Source organism: Phasianus colchicus, chromosome 22 (genome assembly GCF_987193195.1).
Source record: "Phasianus colchicus chromosome 22, bPhaCol1.hap1.1, whole genome shotgun sequence".
NCBI classification, from domain to species: Eukaryota; Metazoa; Chordata; class Aves; order Galliformes; family Phasianidae; genus Phasianus; species Phasianus colchicus.
Genome location: NC_143457.1, coordinates 760,628 through 782,533, shown reverse-complemented (window position 1 = coordinate 782,533; position 21,906 = coordinate 760,628). Strand labels below are relative to the sequence as shown.

Below are 21,906 nucleotides of genomic sequence, written 5' to 3'. Positions count from 1 at the left end.
GAGCTGAGAGATGGGGCCGGCGGGGCTCTGCTTTTCCGGCTCGGGATCGGGGTTGAGCAGAAGGGTGACCCGCAGTGCTGCTGACGGGCGTCGGGCTGTTCGTACGGCCCAGCAGGACGCCTTGGAGGAGGTGGGAAATCTCTGCCTGCTGGAGAAAGCGAAGCAAAAGCTGCGAGGGGACGCGCGGTGCCTGCTGGTGTGTCCGCACGGTGAGCGGCTGGGAGGGGAAAAGCAGCCCAGAAAACCCCAAACAAACATAGCCACCAAAAACCAACCGGCGGTTGGGAGCACCAACTAATGCTGTCAGCAGAAGCTACAAAGATGGAATGACCAGTGATAGTTTTTAAGTTTTAAGATGGAAGTCCCAAATGCCTTCTCTTCTCATCGTGGCTCTCCAAAACAGGAATAAACAGCAGTGATGCCTGCTTGCTGCCGGCCCTGCAGTCAGCTGGCATCCTGCTTGAATCCATATTCCTGAAGATTTCCTGCCCTATGGCAAAACCATCCCGGCCTTCAGCATTGTCAGCTGCCCCTCCAATTTTTACCACCCACCTGCGGGCCGTTCTGTGGTTGGTTTTATTTTATTTTTCTCACTGGAACACATTTTTGAGAGCGCACAGGTGGGTGTGTGATGATATGGAAGAGATCCTGTTGTAACGTTGTGTGGTAGCTACAAAGATAATTTCTGCACCTTCTACAGCATAATGCTCCCTGATCTGCAGGAATTGAAACATTTATGCTGGCAGCCCTTCTGGGAAGTGGAGGAGTAATATCCACACTGTTCTGCTCTTCTTTTCTCCTGAAATTGCAGTTGTCACTGAGCTGTGATGGTATTCTCATCCCAGTTAAGTGCTTTAACCAAAGCACTGTTTTTAACCTGAAAAGCATCAGGGGAGCAGCAAGCAGAGGGGAGCACCCCAAGGAAGGAGTGCACTTAGGAGGGAGGATGTGGACTGACTTTGGATTCTCAGTGAATTGCTGTCATTTGTCTGTTTCTCACTTCTGGAAGTAACATTTCCTCCCATCTCAACTGCACTGCTGGTAAAACAGATTTGGTGCCAGCAGAGCTGCAGTGTCAGGTGTTGCAAAGGACTGTGATATCCGTACTTGGAGCAGGGTGCTGGTTTAACTCTGAGTGCAGCATTTCAGTCTCCTCAGTACTGGCTCTGTCATAGAACCCTACAGAAATACAGTCCTGCATGCCTGAGATATCTGAGGCCTGGAAGCAAATGTGTTCAGTAGTCATACCCGAGCATGAAATGCCATGGGAGGTGTGAGGAGGAGCAGCAGGGAGGTGGGTGCCCAGCTGGCACTCTGCCTGTTTGCCTTCATGCTGTGAACCTCCTCCTGACTTCATTCCTGTTTTGTATGGTGTGCTGAAAGTGTCAGGTGACACTTGGTGAGAACTTCCTGCCTGGAGATTAACAGTGAGGGACATACGAGACCTTCTAGGGGCCGATACCAAGCACATGTTGGAGCTGAGGCCAGGAAGGCCGGAGGAAAAAATGCACTGAAATCCCAACCAAGGGACAGACTTCTACAAAACATACCTCTTGGAGTCTTCTCGGATCTTTCTGCACGTATTCCTGGGGGCACCTGCAAATCTTCTGCCCCAGTTTGCTCCCCTGCAGGCCCACCTGCGAGGGGAAGGCCGCATCAGCAGCGCCGTGTGCCGCATGGAAGCACTGCACAGGAAGGGACCTGCAGTGCTTGCGGCCTGGCAGGCAGTGCTGCATGGGCTCCTGCCTTCATGGAGCCAAATCCTCTTGCAGACAGCGCTCTGCTTTGCTTTCTGAGCGTGCTTGCACTGGGAGAGAGAAGGAAGAAAAGGGGCTTGATGCTGATTTAGACCACGCTTGCTGCAGATCCCCATCCTTTGTTTCCCATCAGCAGTGACACAGGTTTCCATGACGACTGCAGTTGGCACCAGGAGGGCAGGACTCGGGCACAGCAGTTTCCAAGGAAACACCAGCACTGTGGGGACAGCCGCCAGCCCTCACTGGCTCCTCTGAGCAAGGAGTCCAGCCGTGTCCTGTGGAGGCAAAAGGCCTGGGCTGGCCCACGGCTTTCTTCTGAGTCCCAGAGCCTGTTATTCTCCTCCGAAATCCCGTGTCTTTGTTCCTTTGCCTTTTAACATCAGTGATTTTGTACATTCTGAAGCCCCAAGGCTCAGCTGCCAGCTGTGGAATGAAGTCCTGTGACAGAAAAGCAGGGGGTAGGAGCTCTGGTAGGAGCATGGCACGGCCAGGCTGTTAGACAGCCCTGGGAAGGGCTTTGTGGCACCCTTAAATGCAGCTGTGCCAGTTCTCCTGTAGCACAGTCAAAAGTGATGGTGTACAACCAGCCTGGCTGTGGTTCTGGAACTGGGTTAATTCTGGGCAGGCACGGCTTTACAGTGACATAGAACAAGGCTAACATCCTGCTGAGTTCAGTTTTCAGACATATTTGCTCCATATGCCCAGATTTTTTTTACATCCCTTCCTGTAGCATCACTGAAACATCTGGAAGTGTTTGGAGGTCACACCACCAAAGGCAGTATCTGTGCTCTGAGCACCCAAAGAAGCTGTGGGTGTTCCTGGTTGCTGCAGGGGAGTTGGACCAGATGGCATTTACAGGTCCCTTCTAACTCAAACCATTCTATGATCTATTGCATCTCTGATTGATATCCCTGCTGACATGACCGAGTTCTGGTTATGAGCTCAGCGAATGTGGGGTATAACACAGCTGGTGCAAATGAATTCCTCTCATTTAAAATTCCCAGCGTGGATGGAACTTCAGAAGGGGCTCATGTGGGAGTGCTCTCAGTTGTTTTGTGTTTTTTTTTTAAATGTAGGTTTGATGGACTGTTCAATACTTTGAACCCCTCAATCATTTCTCAATGTGCTGCATGTTTTCTTCTGCATGATTTAGTGATTCCTTTGATGGTTTTGAAAAGATGCCATTAGTCGTTTAACACTGCCCAGGTGCCTGGACGTGATTTTAGAGCATCAGATAAATGAACTCATCTGGAGGAAAAAAATATATAATGTGCCTGTGTGTGATGGGTGTGATCTGGGGAACTGCGTCAGTGTGAATAAGACGCCCTCTCAGAGCGGAGGGGTTCAGTACAGCACCAGTAACAATATCTGATTATTGAATCAGTGCTTTGGTTTTAAAAAGCTCCCTATGACTGATGATATATATTAGAGACTTTGCCATAATAGGTGAAAAACATTTCAGTTCTTCTTAAAATATGCTGCTTAATAATAGGGGAGGTGGAAGGCAGCTTGGTGCAGAGAAGCTGGGTTGCTTGTGTCCTGGGAGATGGCTGAATCCATCAGCAAATTCATAACCTTCGCTCTTTTTGGCTGTAAAGGTGGTTCCCTCTTTTTGTGTGGTCTGAAAGCTGGTGGAAGCCTTCTGCACACCCTTCTGCAGCCTTGCTCCCCGTTCTGACCTCAGTTGTGCTGTCTCTGCTTGCAGCTGAAGGAGCATCTGGAGAAGGGGCTGTGCGTGGAGGGGCTTTCCCTGCACCCTTTGCATGGTGTGGTGCAGTGTGAGCAGATTGTGGAGGCGACTGGAGGAACACTGTGATGAACAAGGACTCTTCCAGCTCCATCTTTACCATCTGTGTGGAAATCTGCACCATAGGTAGGAGCTGGATGTGCTGCATCCACAGGATCGGTGGAATCCAACCATTCAGCCCCCAGCAGAAGTTGGAGCCTACATGACTTTGGTCCATAGGAATCAGCATAGAAATGGTGCCCTGACACTGGGATGCTTTGTAGATGAGATGGCTGAATATTCAAAATCTTTACTCCTCAGTTCCCCTTGAGGCTGAAATGTCTTGCACTCAATCTGAAACATATTTTGTTCTCCTTCTTTTATCTTCTAAAGCCTTTATTTTTAGCAAAGGCTGCTAGAACTCACAGCCCATACACTGCCTTGGAGCTCAGACATTGCAAAGCCTTGAGAAACTTGTATCCTTCTCTCCCTTGTCTGACCTCTCTTACAATTCACCCAGGGATTCCTTCATTTAGCTTAATTATAAGGCATGTCTTTTAAGCAAACTACTAATCTGGGTTTAAAGATGGAATAAAAGGGTCCCTTAATAATGTTTTAGTGACTAATTTTCCTTTCCCAAGTATCTCATTTCAGCTGGCATTTCTTTAGCTGATAAAGCTGCCTACTGCATCTGGACAAGGACCTTGGAAGGTTTTCTCAGGGATTAAGAAAGAAATTAATCTCCTGTATTCTGTCTCATCCTTGACCCCAACTGGGGCCCTGAACAGCTTGGTTGTGTTCTCCTCAGGTGTTTCAGCCATCAGGAAAGTTGCATAATGTCTTTCTAAATTGTAGTTCCAGATGTTAATGAGAGTATCTCATTTTCATCTGCTCAAAGTGGTGCGTGTTGGATTTATAGAATGTCTCAATTAGCACAGCTGGTGGATGCTAATCCCTGCATTATGTAGTTATGTCAAACCCCAGCCTAAAAAGGAAAATGAAGTATTTACACTTCTGTTTTGTGTTGGGTGCAGGGCTCTTAAATGAATAGGTATTTATGTTGTCATCTTTAGGTTTCTCAAAGAGGTGTATGGATAAGTTGCAACTTATTTTCTAGTTGCATGTGTAGGATGTTATAATTTGCAGGTGCTTAATATTAATATTAAGAAGCTCCTCACAACTACGTGAGCTTTATTTCCAAGTAAAAGTTCAGAAACAGGATGATGGTGAGCACAGGGCTCTGACTGCAGATGTGCAAAACACACAAGTTACCATCTGATGTTTAGGGTGTTTAGAGTAGCAGCTATTTTATCCCTTTATGTTTTTGGGATTGATTTGCTCAGCAGAAAGACGTTTTAGATCGGGCTTCTGCCACCAGGAGCAGCTGATGGGCTGCGTGGGGATGAGACAGGCAGTGCCTGCAGGCATTTTAGTGAGAGTCTGGGAACCTTATTACAAGATGGAAACCAAGCCACAAAGCTCTGCAATGGAAGCAAATGGCCTCCTTGGGTAAAAGGACACCAACAGCAACCAAACCAACTTCTTCATTGTCTACATAAGCTGGGACAGGGAAGGAAAGAGTTAGAAAACCTATGTTTTGTGACAGTCTGCTTACTCCAGCAATCAGAAAGGATGGTGAGAGGGTGCTCTGTTTAAGCTCTGTTTTTTTTGTTTTTGTTTTTTCCCAATTCTTCCATGTCCAGACATGTCAGAGAGTGTGGTGTGAAACAGTGCTCTGCTGCAAATGGTTAAGTTCTGCAGTTAATGACCCACTGCTGTAACTGTAAGTGCAGTAGGTTTTCTTTATTTCTCATGCCTTTATTTCTCATTATAAACTTCTAACTTTCCCCCGTGTGTCAGATTATTAATTGTTCATGTTTAGGTATCCTCCACATCCACATCCATAAAGTTCAACTCCTGACTGAATTCAAGGTGAGGTTTTGTAGAAGTCTGCCTGGAAGAGAGCAGACTTGGTTCAAACTGTGATGTTCTCTGGTGGAAATCGGAGCTCGGAGCGCTGAAGAAGCAATTCCCTTGAACTTGAGATGCAATCATGAGGAACGATTGGGGCACAGAAATCTGAGTGCTGTGGACAGTATGCTGTGATTTGATGAAAGATTGGTATGAAGTTGAGTATGGTAAGGAGCTGGTGAAATTGAAGGGTTCCTGAAGTGTCTGCCTTACTAACAGGAGACTTGTGGCATCACATCAGTTCAAGGAACGTTTGGATGTTGTGTTGAGGACATGGTTTAGTGATGGGTGATGGGTGGATGGTTGGACTGGATGATCTTGTAGGTCTTTTCCAACCTTGGTGTTTCTGCGTTAAGTACCTGTTCTGGTTCCTGACCATTGAGATGCTGCTTCCTGAGAAGCGCCTAACTTGGAATGATTTTCTTGCAGATGAGAGAGGGCAGGACCATCTTAGGGCAGCAAAAGTTAATATAGTGGACCTGGCGGGAAGCAGGAGACAGAAAGTGGAACTACAGGAGAGCAGAGCAAAGAGGCCACCAAAATCAACCTTTCCCTCTCTGCTCTCAGTCCTCGTTGATGGCAGGTGCAAACACATCCCCTACTGTGACTCAAAGCTGACCAGGCTGCTGCCAGGCTTCCTGGGAGGGGATACCAAGGCCCTGATGGTAGCATGCTTATCTCAGCTGACAACAGCTATGATGAAGCTCAGTGTCTCAGTACTGTGCGCTATGCAAATCGAGTGAAAAACATCAACAAGTCCTGTATCAGGGAGGACCCTAAGGATGCTCCGCTGAGGGATATCAGGAGAAGATTAAGAAGCTGAAGGCCATTCTAGCTGAACAAATGAATGTGAATAACTTGTCAGATAGGAAAACCTCAGTGACCTTAGAACTGCTTTATCTTTGACCAAAAAAAGTGGTTTCGCAAGTAAAATACTCACCAGATCTCACCTCACCCATTGCAGGAAGAGGTGTCCATTCTGGTAATGTGCTCTTCCTTTACTGTTGCCAAAATGACCTTATTCCAGCAGTAAAGAACATCTCAATTCTCTAATATTTTCTCTAGTTTTCAATAATGACTAATTTTGTTAGAAAATGCTGATAGGATTCAAATCCTTGATTCTTATTGGTCAGTCTGGGTAGAATTTGGTCAACAGAAAAGGGATTTCAACTGGCAGAGCAAAGATGGTGGAGAAATAACAATGTAAAATTAAATACAATTAAATACAATTATACTTTTTTTTTTTTTTTAATTAGCATTCAGCTCCTGTTATCCTGAACTTTGAACTTTTGGCACTACAGGAAGAGTCTTTGCCTTGCTAACAGCATTCCTTACAGAATGCTCTGTCCTCTCATCAATGATTCACCCTCAGCAGGCCCACTGTGCTGTGCAGTAGGAATACCTGGGAGCAAATCAGTAAGAGCAATCTTTAGGGACCTGATCATCTCTTGAGAGCTGTGACGAAGGTCAACTGTTATGAGAGGCTGAAGGATTTTTCTCTTTTCCCCTTTCTGCCGTCTTTCAAAAACTGCTGGGAAGACAGGAGGAATTTCCCTGCACTTTTTAATCTCCTTCCCAGTGTATTTTATCTTCCAAATCTGTTAACATAGCCTGGGAAACAGATCTCCTTTTACTCTGACAGAGATCAGACTTATATTTGCTTTCATATACCTGAAGCACCTGCTGTGCTCAGTGCTGATTCCTCTCCCCACTCCTCTGGAGCTGGAGGCCAGTGGGCATTTTAGCAGCACAGATGCTGGCACATGAGTGCAGTGCAAAGGAGCACGTGGATGGCGATATTCTTTGCTGGCAGCCAGCTTCTTTGTTCCGTTTCCAGGTACTCCACAGACAATCCCACCCAATAACTGCATGATTTTTATTGCTGCTTTGCTTTGCAGGGCTTCCACCTGCCAAGGCTGCTCACTTGGAAGGGAAGCGAGCTCCCTCCTCCCAGTTAGATGTTGAAGCAGAGAAGCAGCTGATCAGAGAAGTAAGGCAGGAGGGATTCTATAATATGATATGTCCTATTGACTTTGACTCAAGTTTGTGGATTTTTATAGAACATACTACAAACAGGACATAGAGGTGTGTGGTTCAGCATTTCTAGTATATTTTCCATCACATTTTTTTGGTCCTTGGCCTTTTCTTATAGTCGTATGGCCTTATTTACAATACCATTTCCTCTCAGTATTGTTCACTCCACTTCATCTCCAGATGAGTGTGGCTTTCCAGGATTTCTTTGAAGCACATATAACAAGAAGAGTGAACTAAATATGATGCTTAGATTTGTTCCGTCAATGGAGGGAGGAAAGCAGCAAGGAAAGACATTAGGAACAGTAGAAGGATGAGGAGGAGAGATGGAGCCAAGTGGAAGAATGAGGAGTTGGTAGAGAAGATAGAAGAAGAAGGACCAGAAGGAAGTGAACTTTGTCCTCACTTGTTACAAAGCCCTTTCCAAGGCACCACATCTGCCCAAACAGCAGTTTATAGGGCTATCCTGTCACCTCCCATCAATACTGCACCCATTTCAGCCACGGGAAAATGTGGGGTGGATGTAAGCTGTGATCTTGTGTACAGGCAGGAGCAGTGCTGCTGCACCAGGCTCTCTGCTGTGCCCTTCAGGAGGATGAAGAGATGCTGGCTCAACTAAAGGTCAGCATGAAGCAAAGCAGAAGTCCCATGCCTGCCTTGAAGAGGGCATCAGTAACCTGAGGATCTGCTGTGGTCTCAAGCTGTCTGCCCTTGAGGAGAACCTCAGGAAGGAAGGAGGTGTGGATTAGGCAGGGTGCACAACACAGGGTGATGGTGCTGTTCAGACACACAGGGAGCACAGCACAGAGTGATGGTGCCCTGGTGCTGTTCACACACTGTGTGGTTGCCTTTGGGAATGAGCTGAAACAGAAGGTTTCTTGCAAAGTCAGATTTGTGGCAGCCACTGCAGCCTCTGAAGTGGCACTGATAATTGCTGCAACAAGCATTGCAGCCCCTGCTCTACCTCTCACTTATTGACAGCAGGAGTGTGACTCTACCTTCTGAGCCATTCGCAAGACTCTTGCCCAGCTTTGTCCTCTTCCCTATTTCCCTGAGCTCTTTTCCATGCCAAGACCAGCCCGGCCCTGCCCTGCAAGCCCTAAGGCAACAAAATGCAATTTTGCCCATGCAGCTGTGAGTTCTCTCTGCCTTAGATCAGCATTCCTCTAGAACAGAGGCTAATGCTGCAGAGCTGTCTCAGCAGGCAGCAGCACTCTGCCTTGATCCAATTGGCTTCCTACAAACCACATGCTCCAGACAAGTAGGCTGCAGCAGTATCTTCCGTCGCATACAAATCTGATGCAGCTCTTGGTTTCCTGGTGGATTATCAACACCATCGCTTTGCTGGAGGGCAGGTATTCCTGTCACGCACCTATGAAAGATTGCCAGCTATCCTATTCATTATCATTTTTCATTTATACTCCCACGGTGCCTCGGAGCATGTTTTGTAATGTGCTCACACAGCACATATTGTCCAATATTAATTCTTGCAACCATATTCTTAATTCTTGATGCTATCACTTTCTAAGTTGAAAGGTTTATTTTTCCCCCTCTGATTACAAGCGTGTACCCCCTACACCTCTGAAATAGGTTTCTATGTGAATGTGAGGTTCAGGTTTTCCCAGCCCTGTAAGATCTGTATTCCTTGCCTGACATACCTTCTAGATCTCTGATGTTTTTTACTTACCAACCTAAGAAGGTAAATAACAGACTTCTCCCAGCCAAACAAACAGCTTTCAGCTTTTGGAGAAGGTTTGGTGACGTTTTCACAGATTTATGTTCAATGCAGAGCTCACTATTTACTCTGCAGGTATTTGCTCTTTTATTCTTCAGCTGCTGTGAATTCTGAGCCTAATCTTGTTGAGACACCTTTGCCTGAAGACTCCTGCTGCAGCAGATGAAGAACTGCCATCAGTCAAGGTTGCCTTCAGTCCACTTCTCCCTCCTATGCTGAAGAAACCCAGGTGGGCAGTGTCACTCTTTGTCTCTTCTAGGATTCACCTTGCATCTTTTCAGAGCTGCAGCCTTTTGTCTCTTCTTGTCCTCAGGACTCAGCAGTGCCTCAAGCTGTGCGAGGTGCTGGCGATGGGAACACTGGAGTAGAGGAGGCTGTCATAGCAGAGGGGACTTGAGCACCTGTGGACCAGCAGCAGGTGCTCGCCAGCAGGTCAGCGGCTGCCTCCTGTTGCACACAGGCAAGAAGCAATCCTGCATGCACAGCATATGACTGCTGAACTTCAGCTATGTGTTCTGTGCAATGCAAAATCAAGCAGATGCACATTCTTGATCCCCAAATTAACTGTGTCCATTTGGAGCAGACAAATAGCTGCTAGGTGCAGTACTCTGATGCCTAATGCCATAATTATGAACTCTCTCACTGAGAGTTCTCCTGAGAGACTCTCTTGTCACTGAGATCACTATCACTTCTGCCTTTAACTCATTCATCTGAGAGTATTTGCAAGACTTCAGCCAGAGCTGGCATCAAAATTGGGAACAAAATGTTACTGGTAGCATTAGAGCCAGGGCCTGAATCTCATGGCGAGGGTGTGAGGGGTGCGGAGTCACATCTCCACATGGCTGATCTCTGTGAGCTTCCGTGACACACGGTCACTGTGCTGGGCCTCTCCCACCTGCAAAAGGAGCTATTAACAAATCTAGGATAGCACTGTCTGTAATTTGTGGGGAGTTGTGTCTGTTGATGGAGATGGCTCCAAAGAAACCATTTGTTTTGACGATATATCAAATCTTAATAGTCTTAGTGCCTGAAGTTTTTCTTCCTGTGATAAGGGAGGAAAAATGCCAACTGCATTGTTAAAATCGGAGTTGCTGCAGATTAGGCAGGAGGGTTTGATTCCACAGGTGTGGAATTTTCAAAGTCACTTTTTAAATGCTTTACACCACAGGGTGGCTGAGAGTCAGCAGAGCAGGCGGGATTCAGTCCTACATTAAGCAAACAAAACTGAAAGCTGCTTGGCAACTCACACCCTATTCAGCTACTTTAAGATTGACCCTTGATTCTCCCTCCACCTGCAGAAATGTGTGCTGTAGGCTGCTGACCATCTTGGCCATTGATATTACAGACCACTGCACCTCATAACTCAGCCCGCTGCACAGTTTGCTTTATTTGCAGTGAGTGTATATTACTATTTTCTTTTTAACCTGATACCCAATACAATCCCAGATCCTTTCCAGCAGGGCAGAGTTTATCTTGTAGCAGTGCAGAGTCTGTGCTTCTCCTTGTTGACCTTCATGAAGTTTCTGTTGGCACAGGCCTGAAATCTTTCAAGGTTTCCTTGTACTGAAGATCTGCTGTTTGACATGTCCATTCTCATCTTCAATTTAGCATCATTCTCAGAATTGCTGAGCATGTTTTCTGTCACATCACTCATGTTCTTGTTTAAGATACTGAATTATATTGGCCCCAGCATGAGCCCCTGGGGTAACCTGCTACACACAAGACATCAAGCTATTGATCACTGCTTTTTGATTTTGGTGATCCTGCCAGTTTTTGATGCATTTAGTGTCAAGTGGACTCTTCTTTCAGCCTGTGCTTTCACAGCTTCAAATGCTTATACTGTAAAAGATGGTGTCAGAAGCCCTGCTAAAATCAACATGTTATCTGCTGCTTTACCCTAACCTGCATAGCCAGTCCTTTAATTGTAAAAGGCAACCTGTCTGGTCAAGCATGATTTGTCCTGGGTTGAGTTTTCACCAGGTGAGGTTTTTCTTTCTGGTCTAGAGGGATGCTGGTCTAGCAGGAGGTATCCCTGCCTATGGCAGGGGTTGGAACTAGATGATCTTATAAAGGTCCCTTCCAACCCAAACCATTCTATGAATCTATGAAACTGCAGGGAAGTAGAACAACAGGTCATCTCTGGTGGAGAATGAGCTCTTTCCAGTGTGTTTGAAGATCATTAAGAGCCTATTATCAGCAGAGGTTTTATCAGCAGCGGGATTTTCTCCAATCTGAGCCAGTGCTGGTGACCCTGATACAGATGTGAGTGCAGACAAAGAGAGCAGCTAGCAGCTTGGGAGTGCAGTGTGCCTTGTCCGAACAGGCACCAGCTGCACCAGGAAGTGGTGCCTGGAGTTGTTTGCCACACCAGTGCAAGGGGCGAGCAGCCTGGGATCTGAATTCACACCAGGGATTAGCAGAATGCGTGCGCTCAGCACTCTGTTGAATATTTATCTCCCTTCCAGGAGTTTTACTGCTGGTTTAAGATCACCAGGACTAAATCACTGTTGCCCTTAAAAAGGCAGACTGGTGCACACCCAGACTGGCATAAAGAGAACACCACTACTACTATGTTTGAACGAAGAGTTTGCAGCGTTCCATTGTGCCTCAGGCTACCTACAAACCCCTTGTCTGCTTGGAAAGGTCACAGTGCTGTGAGAACAGCAGTCCTGGCTCCTGCAGGGCTTGCTTCCTACCCATGTCAGTGTGTGGGACTGTGCAGTGTGGATGTGACATAAGCTTGGTTTGAAACATGGGCCTGTGCCTGCATGCAGGTGGCAACGCTGAGGTAGCCCACATCATTTAATCCATCTGATACTGCTCCAAAGAAGAAACTGTATTATGGCTTACAGCCTTACCACTGTGACGTCTGCCATTGGAAATATATTTGCATCATTTCAGCACCTCCTGCACTTGCTTTGAGAGCCTTTCCAAACAAGAAATAATAATTGAAATATAAATTCCACAAAATGCTTTTTTTTTTTTTTTTTTTAAGCAATTCTGTGCATGTAGACAGACTCTCAGTTGCACTTGTTATTCTGATCACCTTTGCCATCATGTTTCTGACATGTATACTCATATGGAGTTCATATATAGCAAACTGTTATGAAAAATGGAATTTGCCATGATTACTCAGGACAGCAAATCTCCCAAGGAGTCGCTATTTCTGTATGGTGTTGTCTCAAGCATTGTTCAAGTACGGAAGTTCATCTTTCACAGCTACACAAATGCTTCCTTGTAATGCTCAACTAAGAGAAGCACTTGTGTTTTCCAGGCTGCAGATGCTAGAACAAGTGGTAAGGGGAGAAGAGGCTGAAAACGAGGACCTCGAGGAGAAGCATAACACTAGAAGAAGTTTGCAAATGAGCAGAGGATGCAGCTGGTGACCGTGCTGCAGAAATCCGATGATGACAGCAGTGATTTGGTTCTGCTTAATGTCCACGACTCCGTCCAGGAGGAGGTTTGAGACAAGAGCAAACTTCTGGAGAAGATACAGAAGAAGGTGAGTCTGCAAAAACAGTTCCCTGCTTCCGATTCAGGGAGCGTGCACTGGGATTATTCTGAGGACGGCTTTTTCACTCCTTAGTTCAACACTTCCTCATCCATTTTCCCTTCTCTGCTTATCCATTTTTTTAATGTTAATGAGATACCTTAGGGTAGTATGGTTACAGAATGATGGCATCTGTATCTAACATGCCACGTGTGTGCCTGTGTTAGTACCTACAATGTTGATTAGACCCAGAGAATTTCTGGAGTGGGAAGGGACCCACGGGGATCACCGAGTCCAGCTCCACTGCATGCATTTTTAGGAACTGTTGGAACTAAGTTGTTCCACGACTCCAGCCTTCTCAAACTCCCCCCCTTCCCCAAGGGTTTTAAAAGCTGGCCTCCTTATTGTGTAACAGGACGCCCAGACTAACCCATTTGTTATGGGAGGGGATGCGACTCCCTCTACTGACTTACACTGCTCACTACATCCTCAGCAGCACCCGTTCTGATCACCCAAGAAAATGAGCTGTGCAAAGTTTCCTGGGAAAAAATATATTTAAAAATATAAACGCATATTATTTTTATATAAATAAGCAGCATCCTTACATCTTAGGCATGCTTGAAAATCAGTTTTGCTCTGATAACATGAGGCAGAATCACTGGAGTTTCAAAAACATGCGCCTATGCCTCAGAAATCTGCACGTTAAGAACTCGATTAATTTAGGTTACCAAAGAAGTATGGCACCTTTTTCATCTAAAATAGGAATCCCATGACTTTGTTAGCACACGACAGGGAACACATGGTGAAAATGTAAGCCCATCTGAAGCCTCAGTAATTTATGGGATGATGTGTCAAGTCTTCAGTTTAAACCAATGTGGAATTCTCTTTCCAGATAAAATCTCATCCTAATCATTAATTTTAAGTTAGAAAACACTAAGGTTTTTGTTTTTAAGAGTGGACGGTAACAGTAAGTTCTTATTAACTCCTTTGTGTTTTGAATTTTGTTAAATTGTTGGCTTCAGTTGAGTGTAAATCCTGATCACAGAGCCCCTTCGGCGTTCTTGGTTTGCCAACCATTCCTCTTCTATAAGCACTTTCTCATTCTTGCACAACGGACAATGAAAGTGTAAGCTGCTGATCTACTTTGGCCAAGTTTTGGTTCTATCACATACCTCTGAATAAACCATCTGACTAATTCCCATTTCTGTGTCTAACCAATGTCTGTGCTTGTAGTAACCCCCTTTCTCTCTCTGTCATAATCCCAACTAGCCATTTTGTTGTTTTTATGACCCAGTTGCGAGCTGCTGAGACAGAAATCAAAGATCTGCAGTCAGAGTTTGAGCTAGAAAAGATTGGTTATCTCAGCACCAGTCGCAGTCTGGAGCAAGACATGAGGCTCTTCCAGCAGCTGCTGAATCAGGTGCAGTTCCTCATCCAGTGGGACTGCAACTACAGCAATGTGAAGATCAAGTGCAAGTCTGTCTGGGATGAGGAGTCTGGCTGCTGGAAAATTCCAGAGCCTGACATTGCAAGAAAAAACAAAACACCTGCCCGTAGGTAAGAGGAGTATCGGGGTCACAGTGCCATTCCATGGCTTCTCCTGGGCTCACCAGCAGGTCAATAAATGGCAATTGGACCACACTCACTTCTGTCATCTTCTGCGTACAGTGGAGGCTTCTGCCTTCCCGCCAAGTCTGAATAACAACTTAATGAGGACAAAACTCACTGGGGCTACACAAAAAATTTGGGCAAGCAGGTGATACAAACTGGGGAGCTGGCATAGGATTCCCTGCTAAGCTGTCCATTCTCTGCGTGCCTTCGGTAGGGAGTGAATTTGCCATTACTGTTTAAACAAATCAGATGCCCTTTTTAAAGCTGTTCCTCCTAGGATCTCAAATCACTTTGATGTTAATGAAAAAGCCCTACAAAGGGGATATTACAGGTCTTGTTTAAAAGCTTGAGTGATTAAGGCGAGGCAGCATCTAGGCTTGGGTGGACTTTCCTGAAGCCTCATACTAAGCTTTAATTGATTGAATTTTGGGTCCCTGTGTGATTCTCATCATCTGGAGCTGCCTCTGCCCAAGAGACACATTGCCCTCCTGTAAGACAAGACTCTCAACGGCTCTTGTGACTGCTGTCTGATCCGCATCTTCAGCTGCTCACTGGAGACGAATCACTGCATGGCTCCCCAAGGCACCCCTGTTAGTCCAATCATTAGCAATGTTGTTGGGATCGGGGAATACGATATTACTGCAGAGAGGACAGCCCTTTAACGCTGTTTCTTCTCTCGGCAGTTCCAGCACTGCCACAGCGTAACCCTGCCAGAAAGAACTCTTTTAGCTGAGTGTGAAGAAGCAGCCCTGAGCTGCGCCCGTCCTGCCAGGGCTCTGAGAGTGCTGGGACATGGCAGGGTTAGGACTGGGCGCTGTGTGCGGGCTGCCCGGGTGCGTGCTCAGCTGGTGCCAGCCGGCAGCTTTAGCAGAGGAGCCCCGAAGACCTATGTCGAGCAGGAGCTGCCCCTTTTGGATCCCCTAAAATCGCTCATTTTAGGCTATTCGGTTCCTTCCGGTGAGAAGAATGACTTTTATTGCTGTAAATTTACATTACTCTCAGATGCTGAGGAGGGCTTTACCCAAACGGGGCTGAGCCGTTTCCCTACCACGAGGACACTGCTGTCGCGCTGCGCCCAGGATACAGTGCTTTTCATCGCATTCTGCAGTATTTCTAAGCCTTATCGCGAGATGCTCGGGTAACCGCGGGGTGCACTGCGCCCGCCTCCATTTCCCGCGCACCCCGACCCTGCGCGGGCGGCGCCACGTGACAACTTCGTTCCTTCCCGTTTCCAGCGGGGAGCTGGCCGTCGCTGATTGGACAGCCGGGGCGCTGCGCTTGGAGCCCATTGACTGATTCCTTGCACCCGCCTCTTTCCCAGGATGCCCCGCACCGGCGAGAAAATGGCGGCGGCCGTGGTGCGGCTGTGGTGGCTGCTGGCAGCGGTGGCGGCGGCTAAGGCTGGGCCGCGCACCCTGGTGCTGCTGGAGAACGGCAACCTGCGGGACACGCACTCGCTCTTCTTCCGTAGCCTGGCGGGTAGGGCGGGGTGTCCCGAGTGCTGTGTGCGGGGTTGGGGCCTTCGCTGCGAGAAGGGTATCGAGGCGCGGGAGCGGGTCTGGAGAGGGGAGCAGAGCTGTGAGGGCTCTGAAGAGCAGCGCTATGGGGAGCGGCTGGGGGAGCTGGGATGGGTCAGTCTGGAGAAGAGGAGGCTAAGGGGGGACCTTATCCTTTTCTCTAACTCCAGAAAGGAGGTTGTGTGAGGTGGGGATGGCCTCTGTGCCCAGCCTACAGGGATAGGTCCGGAGGTGATGGCCTCACGTTGTGCCAGGGGATGTTCTGGTTTGATCAAAGAAAATTTTTTCTCAGAAAGAGTGGTGATGCTTTGGTACAGACTACCTAGGGAAGTGGTGGAGTCCCTGGAGCTGTTCAGGAGCTGTGAAGATGTGGCACTGGGGGACATAGTGGGTGTTGTGGGGGTGGGTTGGCTGTAGGACTGGATGATCTCACTAGTGTTTTCCAAGCTTAACAATTCTGTGTGTCATGGCTACAGACAGGGGCTTTGAGCTCACTTTCCGGACTGCGGATGATGCTGGCCTCTCCTTGATCAAGTACGGGGAGTTCCTGTATGACAACCTGATCATCTTCTCACCATCCATTGAGGGTATGAGCTGGGGAAGTGCTTCAGCAGTGCTTCAGGGAGGGGCTGGAGGCCGTTCTGGGGTGGTTGTGAAAGACAAGGCTCTGGCATGGGACAGTCATGAGCTGTTTGTGTGCACTTGCAGATTTTGGAGGAAACATCAATGTGGAGACCATTACTGCTTTTATTGATGGTGGTGGCAGTGTCCTGGTGGCTGCCAGCTCAGACATTGGTGAGTGTGGTGCCTTTTGGGCCATGGAGCACATTGCTACGTGTCACCCCTGTCACACATACCTGCAGCGAGCAGGCGGTGCAGTCTTCTTCCTGGGAGCTCCTGAAAAATAAATGCAGTGGGAAAAACACAATACCTGATTAGCTCATAGGGCAGTGACTTTCAGCTTTGCACTTCCTAGAGGTGCTGGAGAAATGCTTGAGAAGAGGTCTTTTCTGGTTATTTGTGTATGAGAGCCTTCAGTAGATGTGCTTCATGTGCATAGTTATGAACCTCAAGATTTGTGCTCTGAGAAAATGGATGATTGACCTGGGGTGAGAAATGAAAACAGCCTTAATTTCCATTTTTGAATGGGAATTTAGCAGAGGGAGGTTGCAGTGCTCAGAGTTTGGTTGGTAGACTGCTGAATGTGTCACCCTCAGTTAAACATATTTTGAGTGTTGAGACTGGGTTGCATTCTTCTGAGCCTGCCACGTAATGGAATTGTGTTCTCCTTTCAGGTGACCCACTGCGGGAGCTAGGAAGTGAGTGTGGGATAGAGTTTGATGAAGAAAGGACAGCTGTCATTGACCATCACAGCTATGATATATCAGACCCAGGCCAGGTGAGCATCTTTGCCTGCACGTTTGGGGTTTTGTTAATGGGAACATGTATGTAAAGGTTGAGAGATGAATCTTCCATCCTTATTTTCCTTCCTTACTTCCATCGCTTCTCTGCTGTTCACAATAAAGTCGTACGGAATGTTGCTCAACAGCATCCAGTGGTGCAGCAGTCAGAGTGCTTGCACAGTAGTGCAGCACTGTGTGTGGGGAAGTCTGCCCTGAATCCATTTTCCTGAATTTCCTGGATTTGATCTTACTGCTACCCTGGAGAGTGTCAGTGTCACTGCATCTGTTTCACGCACTGACGTGTGTGTTTGGTTTGCTTGTGGTAGGTTGAGAAAAAGAACTTTACAAGTGACACTTTGAGGTGCAGGAAGAGTAATTTTTAGTTCGGGATGCTACTGAGAGATCTTTGTAGAAGTGCATGTTTCCATGTTTTCTTTCCTTTTGCTAGTCAGTGCTTAAACATGAAAACCTTCTATTAAGGTCTGAACTTACTATGATAGTTTTTACTTAAAAGAAACTGTTTAAGCAGTATGTGGATGCTCTCCTGTCTTAAAGGTGAAAGCTACTCAGGGAAGTCAACTACCGAAGTGTTACTATTTTTATCAAAAGGGTGTTTTATATTTCCTGATATATCTTCATATCTGATTTACTGTAGTTAAACAAAAGGACTGTTTTTCTGATTTTCTTTTTAATGAAGTTATAACATTCATACAATAGTTGTTTAGTTTTGATGGCCTGTAAAAACAAAGTTGACTTTCAGATAGAAAGAGAAGCTGTTGCTTGCTGTCCTAAAACCTGACAATTAGTGTAAGTATATGTAAATATATTTGCCTGTGCAATGCATTTACACGGATCTCTCTTGCTTCCTCCAAGCACACACTTATAGTAGCAGATGCTGAAAATCTCCTGAAGGCCCCCACCATTGTGGGGAAAAAAGCACTGAACCCCATTCTCTTCCGAGGAGTTGGGTAAGTGACTTGCCATAGCCAGGTGGCTGCTTCTGAGGAAGCAAAAACCTTTGCGCTGATGTGAGCTAAGGGCCGGGGTAGCCTAGTGTGAGCAATCTGCCTTCATTTCAGATATAACCAAAAGAAAATTGCCAAAACAGCTTCCTTTTTTTGCCTCAGTGATGTTTCTTAATATAAATTAATGAAGTTTGACAGAATATCTCAAGATAGTAGTTCCTTTCTGTAAGTGTGCAAATTCTGCAGCTTTTTAATTGCATCCAAGGATAAAGAGGTTTGTGCAGCATAGTCAGTGCCTACAGCTCCCTCTGGTTGTTGATGTTGCTCATTGTCTCTCTCCCCACAAGGATGGTGGCTGATCCTGACAACCCCCTGGTGCTGGATATCCTGACTGGCTCTTCTACCTCATATTCTTTCTTCCCAGATAAACCCATAACTCAGGTACATTCCTTTACTTTTTCTCTTTAGTCAAGTCCCTTAGATTTCAGCAACTTTGAGAAATGAATGTTTGCATGGTTAAACTGTTGGTTGATTCTGAAAGTGTCGGGCTTTCAGATGTCTCCTTGAGAATCTTCCTCCTTGCTTTTTGTTGGTGGGAAAATGTCCTGCGTGAGTGATACTTTGATGTAGGCTGATAGTTTTTCCAAAGTATATTTCCTTTAAGTGGCTTCATTCCAAGGAGAGTGTAAAAGCAAAACATTGTAAATTCCATTTGTGGTTGTTCTGAGTAGTTAGCTGAGGTGCTTGGTTTCTGTTGAACTGTGAAGCGTGCTATCTGTGGTCAGACTTATCCATCTGAAAGCAAACTTGTGGCAGTAATGAAATCAGATAACTTGGAGACTGTTGAACTCTTCTTTAATTACCTTTAAGTTGACTAAATGCTCTTTTAAATGTGCTTCTTTTCAGTACCCGCATGCAGTTGGGAAGAACACCCTTCTGATTGCAGGACTCCAAGCAAGGAACAACGCTCGCGTTGTTTTCAGTGGCTCTCTGGATTTCTTTAGTGATGCTTTCTTTAATTCTGCTGTGCAGAAAGCTACTCCTGGCTCCAAACGGTACACCAGCCTCCTGGCATCCCTTCATGAGGCGTACCTGGGGGGCTGTGTGATCAAGGAAATAGGCAACTGTCAATGCTCATGCTATTAGAAACAGCAAGAAGCTTGAATGCAAACAGCGTGTGATAGGTTCCTTTGGCCTTGAGGTGCTTTGAAAAGTAATTCTCTTAAACTCAGGATAGCTTTTTCTTGCTTTGGTTTTGCTTTTGATAGTTTTGTTTTTTGGAGTGATTTTCATGTTTTCTTTGTCTTCCCTCATTTCTAGGTATTCACAGACTGGTAATTATGAGCTGGCTGTTGCCTTGTCTCGTTGGGTGTTCAAGGAAGAAGGTGTGCTGCGCGTTGGGGCGGTGTCTCACCACCGTGTGGGAGAGCTGGCACCTCCTAACGCCTACACTGTCACTGATCTGGTGGTGAGGCTTCGCATGGGGGGGCTTGCTTGGAATGTGCTCCTCTGTTGTGTGGGCAGGAGGCAACATGGAACTGAAAAGTACAGCAGGATCCATTTTCATACTCATGTAACATTTGTACATACTTATTCTTTGACTGCTGAGAGCTGCTTTGATTACTGATATCCAGGATGTGTTTACCAAAGGGGAAACTTACTGCGAGAATTCCTTAGTCTCTTTGATCTGTATCCCTTCTCTAGTCAAATACTGGGCTTGAGCTTTGTTTTCTGCCATCCCTGCTGTACCCTGTTGATGTGTTGTGGGTTTGTTCCAGGAATACAGCATTGTAATTGAAAAACTTTCTGACGGAAAGTGGATTCCCTTTGATGGAGATGATATCCAGCTGGAGTTTGTCCGCATTGATCCATTTGTGAGAACTTTCTTGAAGAGAAATGGTAGGTTCCCCTCACCTCTTATGCCTTGTGTTGGGATGTTTTCTTTCTTGTAGCAGGAAGACCTGTGAAATCTTTCACAGCTTCTCCCATTGCTTCTGTCAGTTAAACTTTGTCACAATCTTTTTCATAGGTGGCAAGTACAGCGTGCAGTTCAAGCTCCCGGATGTCTATGGAGTGTTCCAGTTTAAAGTGGACTATAATCGCCTGGGTTATACTCACCTCTACTCCTCTACCCAGGTAAGTATGGTGGGAATTAATTATGTAATAAAAGAATGGGTGTTTTTTATTACTGCTAAGTTGTGTTTTATCTGAATGTACAATGAATTTCAGTACTTCTGATTTTTTTTTTCTTATCTTTTGATTTGCTTTTTGAGATTTGGAAGTGAGCTCCACAAAAAACTGGTAGTGGTTTCCTCTTCATAGAAATAGTCTTACTGTAACAGGGGCTTAATCTGTGCACGTGGTTGGAGCTGTGGAAGTACACGAGACACTGAGAATTGTTTTCTGTCTTGGCTGAAGGATGTAGTTTCATCTTGAAAACGAATTGTTTGCTTGCCTTTTCAATAATGTAACAGGTTCTGGGGATTGGAGGGAGTCAGTTGGGTGCAGGACACTGTATCTATCCTTGTGTACCGCCAGACTCAGAAAGAATGCCTGTTTCTTCGCTAGGTGTCTGTGCGTCCCCTCCAGCACACACAGTATGAACGTTTCATCCCCTCAGCTTACCCGTACTACGCTGGAGCATTTTCCATGATGGTGGGCCTCTTCATGTTCAGCATCGTCTTCCTGCACATGAAAGAGAAGGAGAAATCCGACTGAGCTCCCTATGGGAGGAAGAGCCTTTTCCCTGGTGCTATGCACAGGTGGGCAGCACTCAGGGCCCTTGCTGTAACTGAGGACTGGTAGGTGCCAGTCCTGATTTTTTATTTTTTTTTTTTTTTTTAAATCACCTGGGTTGACTAATAGTAGAGAAAATGAACCAGATACTTGCAGGGAATCTGTAGTCAGAATGTTTGCAAATGTGGAAATATGATCTGTTATCATTCCTGGGTTAGCTCAGTGCTGCTGTTTTGTTTACCTGGCCCCTTGGTTGGATTGATTTTGGTTTGAGATTAATTCCATTGTTGAAATAAAGTCTTAGTCCTCTCACTGTGTATTGAAGCAAGCTGATTACTGTGGTGCTCTGGCTGGAGGCCTATGTGTCTGGTGAGGAGCACATAGAGGGGATCAGAGGGGAATGCTTTCGGTGTGGAAAATGAGTGCTGTGGGGAGAGGCATACCACACAGACCCCATCTCTCCATCCACTGCTTTGTTTTGGGGGCTGGTATTTTTTCATGACTCAACTCTGCTCCTGGAGTAATGCATGTGCAAGGCAGGTGAGGACTTCACCACCACCCCGAGGTTACCAGCCCTTCATAACACCCAGCCCTCATGCTCAGACACATGCACACACCTCTTCAATGGCTTTGCCGTCCCATGCATCTCTCAAGCAAATTAGCACTGACATTTCACACTCTGGGTGTTGGAGAAACAACTTGACCTGGCAGCAATAGTCTGTCAGCCTTTCTGGGAGGTGTGGGCAGGTTGGAACTCAGTAAGCTATAGAAACCTGGGGAATGCAAATCAAATCGTGCTGGGGAAATGTCTGTTGTTGCCTAGCTGCATTCTGGAGCTTGGGCTTTTTCCCCATGGCCACGAATTTAGGCTTAAGGGTTAAACAACTGCTTTGTGAGCAGTACTGTGCCTTTGATGTGTTTCATGGTGCTGTGGCTGACACCGTGTTCTCTCGTTGTGAAATTT

The 21,906-nt window shown here is 46.3% G+C and overlaps 2 protein-coding genes across 2 annotated transcripts; both read left to right on the top strand.

Annotated features, from left to right (window-relative positions):
• Positions 1-10: 10 nt before the first annotated feature.
• KIF17 (kinesin family member 17) lies at positions 11-14,632 on the top strand. The gene is given in 17 exon segments (XM_090123319.1): positions 11-196; positions 3,442-3,550; positions 3,553-3,630; positions 5,884-5,952; positions 5,955-6,015; positions 6,017-6,132; positions 6,135-6,248; positions 6,251-6,316; positions 7,350-7,444; positions 8,077-8,098; positions 8,101-8,223; positions 9,319-9,370; positions 9,372-9,405; positions 9,534-9,652; positions 12,495-12,565; positions 12,568-12,722; positions 14,005-14,632. Coding segments are annotated over 17 exon segments (1,737 nt in total). The 3' UTR covers positions 14,272-14,632.
• Positions 14,633-15,628: 996 nt separating this feature from the next.
• Positions 15,629-21,266, top strand: DDOST (dolichyl-diphosphooligosaccharide--protein glycosyltransferase non-catalytic subunit). The gene is made up of 11 exons (XM_031607935.2): positions 15,629-15,800; positions 16,315-16,425; positions 16,547-16,633; positions 17,134-17,237; positions 18,115-18,209; positions 18,554-18,647; positions 19,113-19,261; positions 19,527-19,674; positions 19,985-20,105; positions 20,236-20,342; positions 20,775-21,266. Exons 1-11 carry the CDS (start codon positions 15,644-15,646, stop codon positions 20,922-20,924), a joined length of 1,323 nt encoding a protein of 440 aa, XP_031463795.1. The 5' UTR covers positions 15,629-15,643; the 3' UTR covers positions 20,925-21,266.
• Positions 21,267-21,906: the final 640 nt, after the last annotated feature.

Bases quoted from the DNA above. Each gene is read 5' to 3' on its own strand.
- DDOST (XM_031607935.2), top strand. From the start codon at position 15,644: ATGCCCCGCACCGGCGAGAAAATGGCGGCGGCCGTGGTGCGGCTGTGG. The intron at 16,634-17,133 runs GTGAGTGTGGTG...TTCTCCTTTCAG, and splicing joins GGCTGCCAGCTCAGACATTG to GTGACCCACTGCGGGAGCTA. The intron at 19,675-19,984 runs GTGAGGCTTCGC...GGTTTGTTCCAG, and splicing joins ACACTGTCACTGATCTGGTG to GAATACAGCATTGTAATTGA.